The sequence below is a fragment of the Globicephala melas genome, chromosome 10 (genome assembly GCF_963455315.2).
Source record: "Globicephala melas chromosome 10, mGloMel1.2, whole genome shotgun sequence".
NCBI lineage: Eukaryota > Metazoa > Chordata > Mammalia > Artiodactyla > Delphinidae > Globicephala > Globicephala melas.
Window position 1 is genome coordinate 83,489,370 of NC_083323.1, and position 13,275 is coordinate 83,502,644.

The 13,275-nt window shown below is 36.4% G+C and overlaps 1 protein-coding gene across 6 annotated transcripts in view; it reads left to right on the top strand.

Moving 5' to 3' along the window:
• SOX5 (SRY-box transcription factor 5) overlaps window positions 1-13,275 on the top strand; it is a 991,328-nt gene that overhangs the window by 582,720 nt on the left and 395,333 nt on the right. For 2 of the 6 annotated variants that reach the window (XM_060306244.2, XM_030841271.3), the window contains exons 1-2: window positions 11,348-11,440; window positions 12,657-12,754. The exons of the other annotated variants lie outside the window; for them this stretch is intronic. In XM_060306244.2, coding sequence (XP_060162227.1) covers window positions 11,429-11,440; window positions 12,657-12,754 — 110 coding nt within the window. In that variant the 5' untranslated portion in view covers window positions 11,348-11,428. Of the gene's footprint in view, window positions 1-11,347; window positions 11,441-12,656; window positions 12,755-13,275 lie in introns of those variants that run through there. 6 annotated transcript variants of the gene reach the window in all.

The window sequence follows — 13,275 nt, forward strand, 5'->3', positions numbered from 1 at the left end:
AGCCTAGGGAAGGCTGCTTTGAGGAGGTAATACTTAATCGTGGTGTAAAGGTGATGATGTCCTGGCCTTGGGAAACAGGTTGTGCAATGGCCTGATACCAGGACACACAGACGCAGGGTCCCGCGGTCTCCTGATCTTTTTTTGCAGATAGAGCATGCCGTGGGTATTATAGAACATTGAAATAGTCTGGAAGATACAATAATGAATAAGACAGAGCATCCATCTTTTTAGAGCTTAGAGCTAAGTAGTGGGAACTTATGTTCTACCTGTTATGGGAGTCCCAAGAAGGATAACAGGTAAGGGATCAACATGGGATTCCAATGGAATCTGCAGCTTCAACAAATCTTAAAGGATGAGTAGCAATTAGCCTGATAAAATGGGGTAAGGGAGTGTGGAAGATATTCCAGGAGGAATGCACATTTCACACAAAAGCATTGAAGGAAGAAGCAACAGGCTGTTTGCCAGCAACTTTACCAGCCTGGTACAGCAGGAGCATGAAGTTCATGGCATGTAGGAGAGATTTGGTTGGGTAAGGAGACCATGTCAGAGCATTAGAAGTCAAATATGACATGTTAAGGACTTTTATTTATAATTAGGCTATCATCTCTCAAACTCTTCAAACTATATACAAGCCTCTGTTAAAGAAAAATATTATATATCCCCAAGGATATATTCACTGGGGTCTTTGAATTTCAGTTAAAGAAACATTTATATCCAAAACTAAAACTAAAATCATGCTCTATGAAAAAGATCATTAAATTGAGGACTTTATTTATTTATTTGTTTGTTTGTTTGTTTATTTTTGTCTGCGTTGGGTCTTGGTTGCTGCGCACTGGCTTTCTTTAGTTGCGGCGAGCAGAGTCTACTCTTCATTGCGGTGCGCGGGCTTCTCATTGCGGTGGCTTCTCTTGTTGCAGAGCATGGGCTCTAGGCACGCGGGCTTCAGTAGTTGTGGCTCATGGGCTCTAGAACGCAGGCTCGGGAGCTTGCGGCACACTGGCTTAGTTGCTCCGCGGCATGTGGGATCTTCCCGGACCAGGACTCGAACGTGCGTCCCCTGCATTGGCAGGCTGATTCTTAACCACTGTGCCAGGAGGGAAGCCTGAAGATTATTTTAAAAATGAGATTTTTAGTGTTTTTAGCAGGTGAAATGCTTTTTAATAACAAAAATTACATATTAATTACAGGCCTCTAAGAATAAGATGTGTGGGGCTTGCTGATACGAATTTGAGAAATCTTGTGTATCGTTGATGAGCAGACATCGGAGACTTTTTAGTTTAATTAGATGTGTATTTAATTTAATTTATGTATATTTAACTTTTTTTGAAAACATAATGGATTCACATTCAAAATAAAGAAAAAGTATAAAAAGCTTTAAAAAGCATACAGCAGAAAGGTTTTAATCTCATAACTGTCTTCCATTTGTCCAATTCTGACTTCCCCCTGTCCCCACAATTATAACCATTTTGTTTCATTTTGTTGTATATCCTTCCAAGGTTTTCTTATATACATATAAGCAAAAAGAAACTTGATGTCTTATTTTCACACATTTTGTAGCACATTGTACTCAGTTCTTAGATATGTACCTTGCTTTTTTTACTTTATATATATATATATCAGCAATTATTATATTGAAGATGTTTTTATATCAGTGCAGAGTTACGTTCTATTTTCTTTTATTAATAGCTTTATAGTATACCATTGCTTTGTTGTTTCCCTTTGGATTGTTAACAGTTCTGTGCTATTACATGCTGTTCCACAGTGACAAACTTTGAATATGTAACATTCTGCCCATTTGAAAATATATCTAATACATTCCCAGAAGTGGAATTGCATTTGTAATTTTTGTAGGTGTTTCCAAATTGCTGTCCAGAAGGCTTATATTGATATACAATTCTACTAGTAATATACAAGAACATGTGTTTCTGTAAGTCATAAACGGACTATAAGTGCTAGTAAGCTTTTGCTGTATTAACAAACAACGGTACTCAGTCCATGGATTACAGGTAAAAAAAATTTTTTTTTTTTGCATGTGTAACATGAGGTTTCTGTGGGTCAGCTGCGTGTTGGCCTGATTGGACTGAGTTGAGGTCCATTTGACTCCATGTCTCTTGTCATTCTAAGACCCAGGCTGATGGACTAGCCCCCATCTGATATATGCTGTTTTCATGGTGGAAGGCAGAAACAAGATAAGGTAGCTGAGCCAAATCAGGCATTCACAGAGAAAGCTCCATATTCCATCGGCCAAAGCAAGTAACATGTCTAAGGCAAAGTAGTGGAGTAGGAAGTAAAATCCACTGTAGGGAAGTTTAGCGAGGGGGAGGACAAACTATTTATGAATGAATACAGCCTAACAAAATGTTAAATTTTTCATTTTTTGCCAAACTGGTAGGTTAAAAAAAATAGTAATCACATTGTAGTTGTAAATTGCACTTAAATTAAAGGATGTTAGCATCTTTCCTTTATTTAAGAACCACTTCTATTTTCTTTTCTTTGAATAAGTTATATTATTTGTCTGTTTTACTATTGGACTGTTAACCTTTTTCTCATTTATTTCAAAGAGCTCTTTACATATTATGGAGGCTATCACATTCCTTTGATATGGGTTGCATACATTGTTTTTCCAAAACAGTAAGACTATGCCAAGATTATATTGCAGATTGCTCATGTTCTCTTCTGGTGGATTTATGGTTTTATTCTTTACATCTAAATCTTTATCCATTTGGAATTTATATTCCTGTTTGCCTTGGTCATGAGGTAATTGCTGAGCATTTGTTGAAAGCCACCTATATCATTAACTAGATAGAATATACTGAATTTTTCTTCTGTGTTTGGGTATTTTCTGTACTTTCTTTTCTATTCCTTTGGCTTTTCAATCCATTCAATATACATTGTTTTAATCATTGAGACTCTATATTATATTTTAATATATGGTTACCTGAGCCCTTATGCTTTTTCAGATTTTTAAAATGATTTTTCTTACTTATTTTTTGAGGCAAACTTTTGAATTAGTTTGTGTAGTGTTTTAAGCATATGCTGGTATTTTAATTTGAACTTATTAAATTTATACTGTCATTTAGAAAGAAATGATATTGATGCTACCTATCCAGGAACATGGTATATCTTTCCATATTGTGTTAAAGCTTTCTTCAAATAGGTCTTTACGTGAATGATCTTATTCTTAGATATTTTATCTTTTGTGTTACTAATGCTGATGGGGTTTTTTTTCCCACTATCTTTTGATAACTAAGCTTTGTTCAAATAGGTCTTTATGTGAATGATTTTATTCTTAGATATTTTATCTTTCGTGTTGCTAATGCTGATGGGGTCTTTTATCCCTGTTATCTTTTGATAACTGGGGGTGATCATATATATACAAAAGCTATTGATTTCTTTATAGTGCTTTTGTTCCCCACTGTAATTCTGAATTCTCATAGTGCTTCTGGGATTTTCAATTGATTCTCTAATCTATATTTTATTAACTCCAACAAACTAATACTAAAATTATTGAACTTCAGAAAATAGTTAAAGTCACTTGTTACTTAAAATCCCCACACAATTTTGTTTCACTAAATAATACTTTTATCATTTTATCTTATGTTGTGATAACTTTTGGAAGTAACTCTCTTGTAGAGTGGAACAGGCACTAGGTTGGTAATTGGAAGACTTGGGTTCAAACTGGGGTTCTGCCTATTACTAGTTGTGTAATCTGAAGCTAGATAATTTTTGTTCCTATACTTCACTTACCTTTTCTGTGACGTGGAACTAATATTTGTAACTGATACATTCCAGATTTGTTTTGAAAATTAAATGAATTAACCTGTGTGAAAATCGTAGATTTCTAGTTAGTAAGAACTTGATAATATTTTTATTGGAACAGGATGTCCATATTTTGCCCTAGGTCATAATTCCTTGAAAAAAAAGTGTTTATCTTTGTGTCCTCACCTTTTATGAGAATGCTCTGGCCAGAAAAGATGCTCATAAAAAAAATTATGTGTATTGATTCACTTTTTCCCCTTCAGTATGTCTAGTAAAATTCAAGGAACACACTCAATACTAGAACAGTGCTTATTAAGTTGACTTGCTCTTTAAGATTAAGAATAATGGTCCACCTATAAAGCCTGAATGAATCTGAAGTTTGGTCCTCAAACCAGGAAGGGCATGCATTTTAATTTTTTTAAGATGTGCATATATGATGCTGGCATATCTTACAAATGCTTATAGTCTTTTAGTCTGTGTTTTGACTTTAAGCAAGACTTAAAAATAAATGTTTCAGATTACAGACCCATGATTTGTTAAGAGTTAATTAACATTTAAGTGTTTTTAAATACTAACATACCATTTGATACCTAAAGTGTTCTTCAACTTTAGGGAAATTTACAAATATCAATTTATCTTTTTTTCCATTTATGAAAGTATACATTATAAACAATAAAATTTTAATATATATAGATGGTTTACAATACAAGTGTAAATTAAACATTCTGTACATACTTACTGAGTAATTGAATGAATACAGTCTTTTGATAATGTCTGGGTTTTTTTTTTGCATTTTAATCCTGTGCATAGTCTGACTGAATTATTTTCTAAATTATGGCAGTAAGTCATTTTTGTTAACAATAGCATGAAAAATAAAGAAGCTGTGTATTTGGCAGGAGTTCTACACAGTGTCCACAAAATTCATTTTAAAAACTAGTTTTTCTTGAACGTAATTTGCCTGTCAGGATTTCTCACATTTCAGCTTTTTAGTTTGTCCTTGAGTTTCTCATTTGATGTCTTGAAATTTCAGATAAAGGCAGAATCCCTTGTATTTATTTCTCCCTACAGTGCCAGTCACTGCCATCACACACATATGATGTGTTCAATATAGTAATAAACTGCTATTAATTCTATCATTGAATTAGATAATGCCAATAAATGTGATTGTACTTATCAGAAAAAATGAAAGCTGTGACTTGAAAATTCAAGCACAAAATTTTCAGGATCGTAAATAGGTGAATTTAGTCATAAAATTAGTTCTTTTGAAAATGTGGTCATTTTTTGTGACCAGTTAAGTTCTCCTGGTCATTTTAATTTAATTGAATTTAGCCAAACTAACGTTAATTAATAAAAGATACTTTTCTTCACAATCTTATATTGATGTGTGAATGTAGAGTTATCGCATTCTTTAAAGGGTCAAAATAAAGTACAAGGCCTGTTCTTAAAACAATTTTAAAAGGGTATATAACTGGAACAAAACTGAGAAGGGTAAGAAGTTTTACTTTGCAGATTATAAATTGATTTATCAAAGAATAGATTAAAGAATAGGAACTTGAGAGTCGAGAGGGACCTTAAAAATCATCTTCCCTGAGATGTTAAAGTTGTAGACAAGACCACACCACTAGTAAGGAAGGAATAGAGGCCTAGAGCTCAGGCCTCCTTTCAGCTTAGCTACGATTCTTTCCTCTGTGGTGTTCTAGACATAAACAGACTGGACATTGTTAATAGATAATATTTTAATTTACCATGAAGAAGATTTGTCATTTACTTAGTATGCAATCAAAGAAGAATATAGAGAATAGACAAGTGAAATCAACTTAAAAATGAAGCTAAGTGTTCAAATGTCTTCATATTTTACTCAGTTTTCGCTCTTATTTCTGCTCTGGTTAGTTAACATCAAGAAATACATAGCACAACTACAGTGGAAAAACTTCCCTGAAAGATGTACACTAAAATATTTTATAGAAATTAATAAGTAGCCACATTGTAGCAATATCATGGTGCTCCTTTTCACTTTGCTGCTGCCTCAATGTAGTGCGTTCCCTGAATTTCTTTCCAGGTTGAGAAATACATAACAGAAAGTTTGGTGGTCAAGAACACTTTTTTAAGGTATGGTCCCATTCGAATGGCTTCTCTTCTCGTGGGTTATATGGATTTTTTTTACTCAGTAGGGGTCTTGACTATTACCACCAGAGTGATTGGTTCATGTCTTTTTCAACCTCATGAACTGGCGACAGTTAGGCAACACCACTTATCACAAGGAGAGTTGATTGTGTAACGAGTAAAAAAATTAAAGTGTAAGTTAGGTTGATCTTCCTAATAGATATCTTTTCCTGAAATGATCCTTTCTGTAAGACAGAAATTTCACTACTGCAAAGTAGTTACATGGCGACCAGAAGATAGGCCTCCTTTATATGCAGTTTCACTTTCTGTGGTTTCAGTTACCCGTGGTGGTCAACCATGGTCTGAAAATATTAGATAGAAAATTCCAGAAGTAAACAATTTGTAAGTTTTAAATTGTGCGACTACTCTGAGTAGCGTGATGAAATCTCACACCACTCGGCTTGGCTCTGCCTGTGATCCCCATCTATTGACATCGTCATGACTGTATGACCCAGGATCACCAGAGCACATTGATCCTCCTCTTGACATATCATCAGAAGGTCAATAGTAGCTTAATGCTATGTCACAGTGCCTGCCTCATTCACCTCACATCATCTCATCACAGAGGCATTTTTTCATCCCACATTATCACAAGAAGAAAGGTAAGTACAGTATAATAAGAAAAGTGAGGACTACTATATTTTCCCTTGGATACCCAAAATTGTAATCATGTTAGAGAACGTTTAGAAATTATTTTTAAAAAGAGAGCCAGACTTTATGATGAGTGTACTAATTCTGATGTTTATTATCACCATAAATAGCACGAGGGTGCTATTCTTAACTGTTTTTAATTGTTGTATAAAGAATCATCTTTTGGGCTTCCCTGGTGGCGCAGTGGTTGAGAGTCTGCCTGCCGATGCAGGGGACACGGGTTCGTGCCCCGGTCCAGGAAGATCCCACATGCCGCGGAGCGGCTGGACCCGTGAGCCATGGCCGCTGAGCCTGCGCGTCCGGAGCCTGTGCTCCAGAACGGGAGAGGCCACAACAGTGAGAGGCCCGCGTACCGCAAAAAAAAAAAAAAAAAAAAATCATCTTTTATATCAAGTTATTTGTGAGGATAGGTTAATCATCGCTCAACCTAACTTTGACGTTTAAATATTCTCTTAGCGTTAAAACATTCCTATAAGTACTTTCCTGTACACTTGATATTTAATAGCTATTAGGGTATATTTGAGATAAATTAACATTTGGTGCCTTTTGAGAACTTTGGAGGAAAGTTGTCATAACTTTGGTGTTGCCCATTTCTTCACTTGTTAGTTTTGGGACCTCGGACAAATAGTTCTCTTTGTAAGCCATGGTTCCCTCATTTGTAGTTGGGATGATACAGCTACGTATCTCATATAGTTGTTTTGAATGTTAAATGAGATTATTTTGTGCATCGCAGTGACTGGTACAAAGTTCTCAAACACTAAAAGCTATCATTTTTAAATTACTTCAAATTCTTCTGAAGGAGGTAAATAGTAAGATACCAAACAGTGGGAGCTATTACTGGGAATGGTATCATCTCTTTGAGACAAGTATGAGACGAGTTTTTAAGGTGAACACATTCTTAAAGAATGTGTTGTTGAAGAACACTGGTTGGTCAAAAATGTGATCTGAGGACAATTCATCTGTATATTCTAACTAACCAACTGACAATACAGAAGAGTATGAGGGTGGGATTATATGCCAATTCTCTTGCATAAGTGTATTATGGGGAATTGAATTTTAGGTCTTTAAAAGGAAGAGAGGCTGTTGAATTTCTTAGGTATGTTTCTAAAGAGGTCCAATGACTTATTCTACTCTAAGTCAGAGTTTTAAGCTGCACCTGATAGGTCAGTGGTGAGCTCACCAGGCATTTGGTGAATGGCTCACAGACGTACATTGGTTGGAAGTTCTTTTTTTTTTTGAAAGAGGGAGGGTTCTTTTTTAACATCTTGTGATAAAGCAAATAACTGTAGGGGAAAAAAAAAAACAATAAGTGAATATTTTCTTAATGCCTCTTGTGTCAGGTTAAAGCAACACAATATTGGTATTGTCTGACACTGATATTAAATTCATTGTGGTTATAATACTAAAAGTTTCATTTCTCAAAAATAACCTTCCAAATTCCATGAACTATTGCTTGATGATAGGAACATGTATCAAATATTAAAGTGTTATCTGTACCTGTGACTACGTATTTCAGTTTCAGTTATTAAAATAGAGGATATTTAACAATTCTATCTTAAAAACAGGGGAATGGACATTCTTCCTTTTATTGAGAAGAGAAATATTAGAAAAACTTGTTGAAACAGTGTCTGAAAGAGGTTAAAGTTGGAAATAACTTGTTTCCTGATATTCTTTTTGAGAATTCTCCAGCAGTGTTCACTAGCGTATCTTATATTTTCTTAGCTTGTGTGAGTCTCATTTTTATATCTACAATGGAAACAACATGAGCTCAAAAGCACACTTTTTCAGGTTCATCCCATTTTCCATAATACTGCTGCGGCAATGTCAAAGAGACTCATTAAATGTTTTTTGGGGTTTCTGTTGTAGTTTGTGCTTTGGTTCTCTCTGAAGATGTATTTATATTTGTACATCTGTGTTTGTAGATCATTTTGTATTTCCCACCAATTTAGTTATTGTTCAGTAAGTTCTTGTCATTGCTTTTCATGCATTTGCTTTTGGTTTTAGCTTTTCTTACCATATTTACCTTAGAGAGCTTGCATATAAAACAATTAATTTGAATTTTGCTCATATATATTTTTAAAATTAGATTTATTGGAAATTTTTCTTGAATTTTACTTTTAAAGCCACAGTACTTAACATGTTGTTAAGCATTTAATAAATGTTCAGTGAATGATAAAGTGTATCTCAGTCTACATATATTATGAAACTTTCTGGAGACCTATACTTATAATAGTATAGCAAAATCACATTGGGATGTTAGTTCTGATGTAGACAATACCAGGTATATAACCAGTTGAATATCTTGAACTTTTCAGGTAATTGATAAAGAATATAGATTTATTTAACACATATTATGTGCTAGTCATTAGCACATATTTAATATTTAAATATTTTAACATTTAATGTAAAATAAAAAGAAGACATTATGGTAATTTACTATTAAGCATTGGGTTGCTTGGATCAATTCAGTTATTTAATAAAATTATCAATGACAGGATTTGAGAGAATATTTTGGAGCTGCCTTCTCTTTTGCTGACTTCTAAAATCTTGCAAAAATGTTAATTTGCTATGTAGAATTCAAATGAAAGAAAACTTTTACAGCCTAGAAAGGTACATTTAAAACTATTTATTCAGCCATCAAATACAGTACTAACTTAGTGACAATGAGATTATATCAAATTTAAATTCATTAACAATTACTTGAACGCCTTTTAAATCACTTAAAAAGTGAGTACCATCTTGGGATTTTCACTGAAGTATAAATTCTGGAGTGTTATTTTATTCTGTATTATGGTATCAGAAGTGAAATAAGATTTGGCTTCAAGTAACAAATGGGCCACTAACCAGTTGTATGACTTTAAATTCCTTTTGCCAAAGTTTAAACACTGGGAAACTTAGGGCTATATATACCCACACACTTTTCTATGCTGCATATGATCCGTGAGCTAATCTATGTGAACAGAATTCTTTATGAGCTTGGAGTTCCATTAGTTCAAGTTATCATTATTAGGATGATCATTATTATATCTGGCAAATTTTCTGTCTAGTTCCTAGTCTATTTCAGTTTCTTCAAGGATAATTTTGCAAGAAATAATTTGTTTTGAATGGCTGCAGAAATGTTTATAGAAATATGTTAAGCTCTTAAACTGACTTCCACACCATTTAACATTTTCCTATACGTCCTTTGTGTTTGTTTGGCATGTGTGTACTTACACATGCACATAGTAAATGTCTATAAAAACAAAACCAAAGACAAGGATGAATGTGATATGAGCATCTTTGCTTTACACTGTAGTTGGCCTCAAACCCTCTTTCTTACCTGCTCTGGTGACCTTCTGGATTAGAGTTTCAGAGAAACAACCAGAGGTAGTAGCTGTAGCAAGATAGCAGCTGGGACCATACGGATCTCAGCATCCTGCCTTATGGCCATTATCTTTGTTTCTATCTTTATGCTGCCACTCTGTCTCCTTCTTGTGTTCTCCCTGCATCCTCTCCTCACTGCCGCCCCCTCCTCTTCCTGACTCCAGCTCCCGTTCGTTGCCCCTTGTAACTTACCCTTCCTCCTCCTTCATTTTTCTTTATTGATACAAGATGAAACAAGACTCCCTAATTAGGAAATTCTTTAGAAACTATTTTTTAAAGTGTACGTAGCCAGGCAGCTACCATTCCCTAAATCCCATATCCACCATTAACAATGGAAAAAATTATTTTTGTATGCTTTATCAATTAGAGTGTATTAGACTGTAGCCCCCTTAAGTGCTGAAATAATAGATATTTAAAATAATGCAACAATTTTCTCACTTTCTATGTAGGAATGGGTTGTTGCTATAATAAAAAATAATTTGAGGCTAATGACAAGAAAGAATAGTGAGTAATATCTTTCCCCTTCCCCAACTGCTGAAAATGAAAATCATGTCAGCATCAAGTCATTTTTGCCACATCCCTTGTTAACAGCTTTTTTCAGGGCGGGTCATAATTCTGTGTTCTGTTAGTGTCTTAACTCCATAGTGACATGCTTCAATCTTATTCCACATTGATTTTGTAGTGTATATACATGTATTTTTAGGATACCCCTTGAATGATGGATCTCATTATTAAGTTATTATCAACTTTGGCAAAAATGTTATAACCTTTGAATGAAGAATAAATTTATTAATATGATAAGGTTAATAATTGATTTTGCTGTTTGGAATTTGTGTGTAATGTCTCATTGTGTATGTCTAAAAAAGTAAACTTACTGTCTGCCTGTCTCCAGGAGAAAAAAGTGGGACCTAATCAAACTGCTGTGGGGTCAACCCTTGTGGTTTTAAAGGCCCTTAATGTTGTCCAGCTGCAAAATAAAAGGAATTGGGAGGGGAAGTTGGAAGGAGCGTAGGGGGCTGGGGGGGAACGTGTGGAAAAGCACAGGGAGTCTGGCTTTTATTTTTTTTTTTTTTAAGTGAGTTCAGTGCCAGCCTGGACATTGGCTGTGCAGACTATTGAGCCATTGTCTGCTCCATTTCCAGAATAGCCCCCAGTTAATCACTTCGGCTTTGAAGGGAATTTCCTCGTGGAATTCTCCACAGAAAATCTAATCAACTGACCTGCCCTCTCAACAATGGAAGGCTTTTTTTCTCTCTTTCCCTTATTGGGGCGGGCTCTGTAATGTAGCCTTTTGTGCAGAATGAACCCTCCCAGTAGGAGTGGAGAGCGTGTGTGAGCGACTGAGTGTGTGAGTGTGAGAGTGTGTGTGTGTGTGAGTGTGAGTGTGTGTGTGTGTGTGTGTGTGTGAAGAATGCACACTATCTCGTGTTGGTGAGTGTGTGCTTACTCCCTGACCAGATGCTGCGGTGCACGGGGCAGCCACCATCTCTGCATGCGTGTCTGTGTAAGTGTCTCTCTCTGTGTTTGTGTATGTGCCTCTGTCATTTCATGTCAAAGGTACATTACCTGATTACCTTCCTCGCCTGCCAGATTTTTATCTAGATAATTGGAACTGCTATGGAGGCTGTGCCTTGCCAGCCAGCTTAGGAGCCGTAAAGCCCTAGTTTGTCCACCTTGTTATCTGTGGCTGCCTGGGCAGAGGAAATTAAAGAGATCCCCAGCCAGAGGAGCGCTTCCCGCCCTGACCTCCCCAGCAATCCCGAGCAGGACAGTTTGTTAGGACCATCTTTTTGTTTTCATTTGTTGGTTTGGTTTGGGGTTTTGTTCCCTGGAGCGTGCGTTATTTTGGTATGTGGATACCTATTCCCCTCCGCATCGCACATCGTGTTTTATGGAGTTTGGAGCTGAGGAAACTTTGGTTGGGTTGCCAGGACGTTCGCACCACTTTGTGGAAAGCGCGAGCTAACAGTGAGACCGACAGAGTGAGTGACAAGTTGTTTACAGGTTTCCTTGAAGGGGCCTCTGCTATATTTCAATCTGTCAAAGTTGCTTTTCTTCCCTCAGAACAATGCCTGATTGTTGTGTGCGAGAGTGTGTGTGTGTGTGTGTGTGTGTGTGTGTTTCCGTGTGCGCATGGAGAGAGCCTAGAAAAGGGTGAGAAGGCGTAACAATTCTTTGTGTAAAAATGCTATTACTAACATTTAATCTTTTTGCTTAATGAGTTAATAAATGCAGTTTAATCGGGGTTCTGTTAGGTTACAGATTTCTCTTTTAATCAGTAGCAAATGCATTTTCAAAAATCATATTGTGTGTGTGTGTGTGCATGCGTGTGCGTGTGTGACTTTTATTATTTAGAGGAGAGAGTATGGGAGACGCGTTAAATGAGTTGACTTCTCACATTCGGTAATGTCTGGAAGGGAGAATTAAAAGGAAAGGACAGGCACCCTGAGGTTGTCTAGTGCCTTGCAGCCCGAGAGCGTGTGGCTGGAGGAAGGGGGAGCAGCCCGACCCGCTGCTGGAAGTGCGCTACCCCTTTAAGAGACTGGTCAAGGAGTCCTAGGAGAGGGAGGGGGGGTGAGAGAGAGAGAGAGAGAGAGAGAGAGAGAGAGAGAGAGATTGAGAGAGAGAGAGAGAGATTGAGAGAGAGAGAGAGAGAGAGAGAGAGAGAGGGAGGGAGGGAGAAAATCAATTGGTTTAGAAGGTTTGGACTCACTTGACAGGTTCAGTTGGAGACGATCATAGGTGGCTGCTGTGACAAAGGGAAATTGTGCTTTTCCAGCATGCTTACTGACCCTGATTTACCTCAGGAGTTTGAAAGGTGAGTACAGTTTTTCCCCCCTGATATATTGAAGTGCAACTATCCCATTTTACAGTAGTCTCTGAATCCATTGGAAGATGCTCCCTTAAAACGTGTTTTAAGGGAGAAGCTTTTAGCTAGTGCTTCTGCAGTCTTGTTAGCTGATTTTTGTTGATTGCCCAGACCAAATGGAACTGATTTGCAAAGTCTCCGGGATTTCTGCTAATATTTTTAGGTTACGTCCTATAACAGGAAATTAAATGAACATTAAGCATCTCTCTCTCTCCCACTCGCTGCTTTTCTCTTTCTCATTCACTCTCTTACTTTCTTCCTTCATTGATATTTTTCTCCCCTTCTACACCTTTTTAAATGCTTTTGTGTGCAGAGTGTTACCATTTTCAACATCTCTGTCTCGTAATATCTGGGGTGACAGAAGGTTTTAGTGGTGGTTAAAACGGAGGCTATAAGTTCCTATTTGATTCTTCTGTAAAACTTTGGAAGCTGCTCAGTAAAGCACATGACCTTTTGTTGATATAAGACAG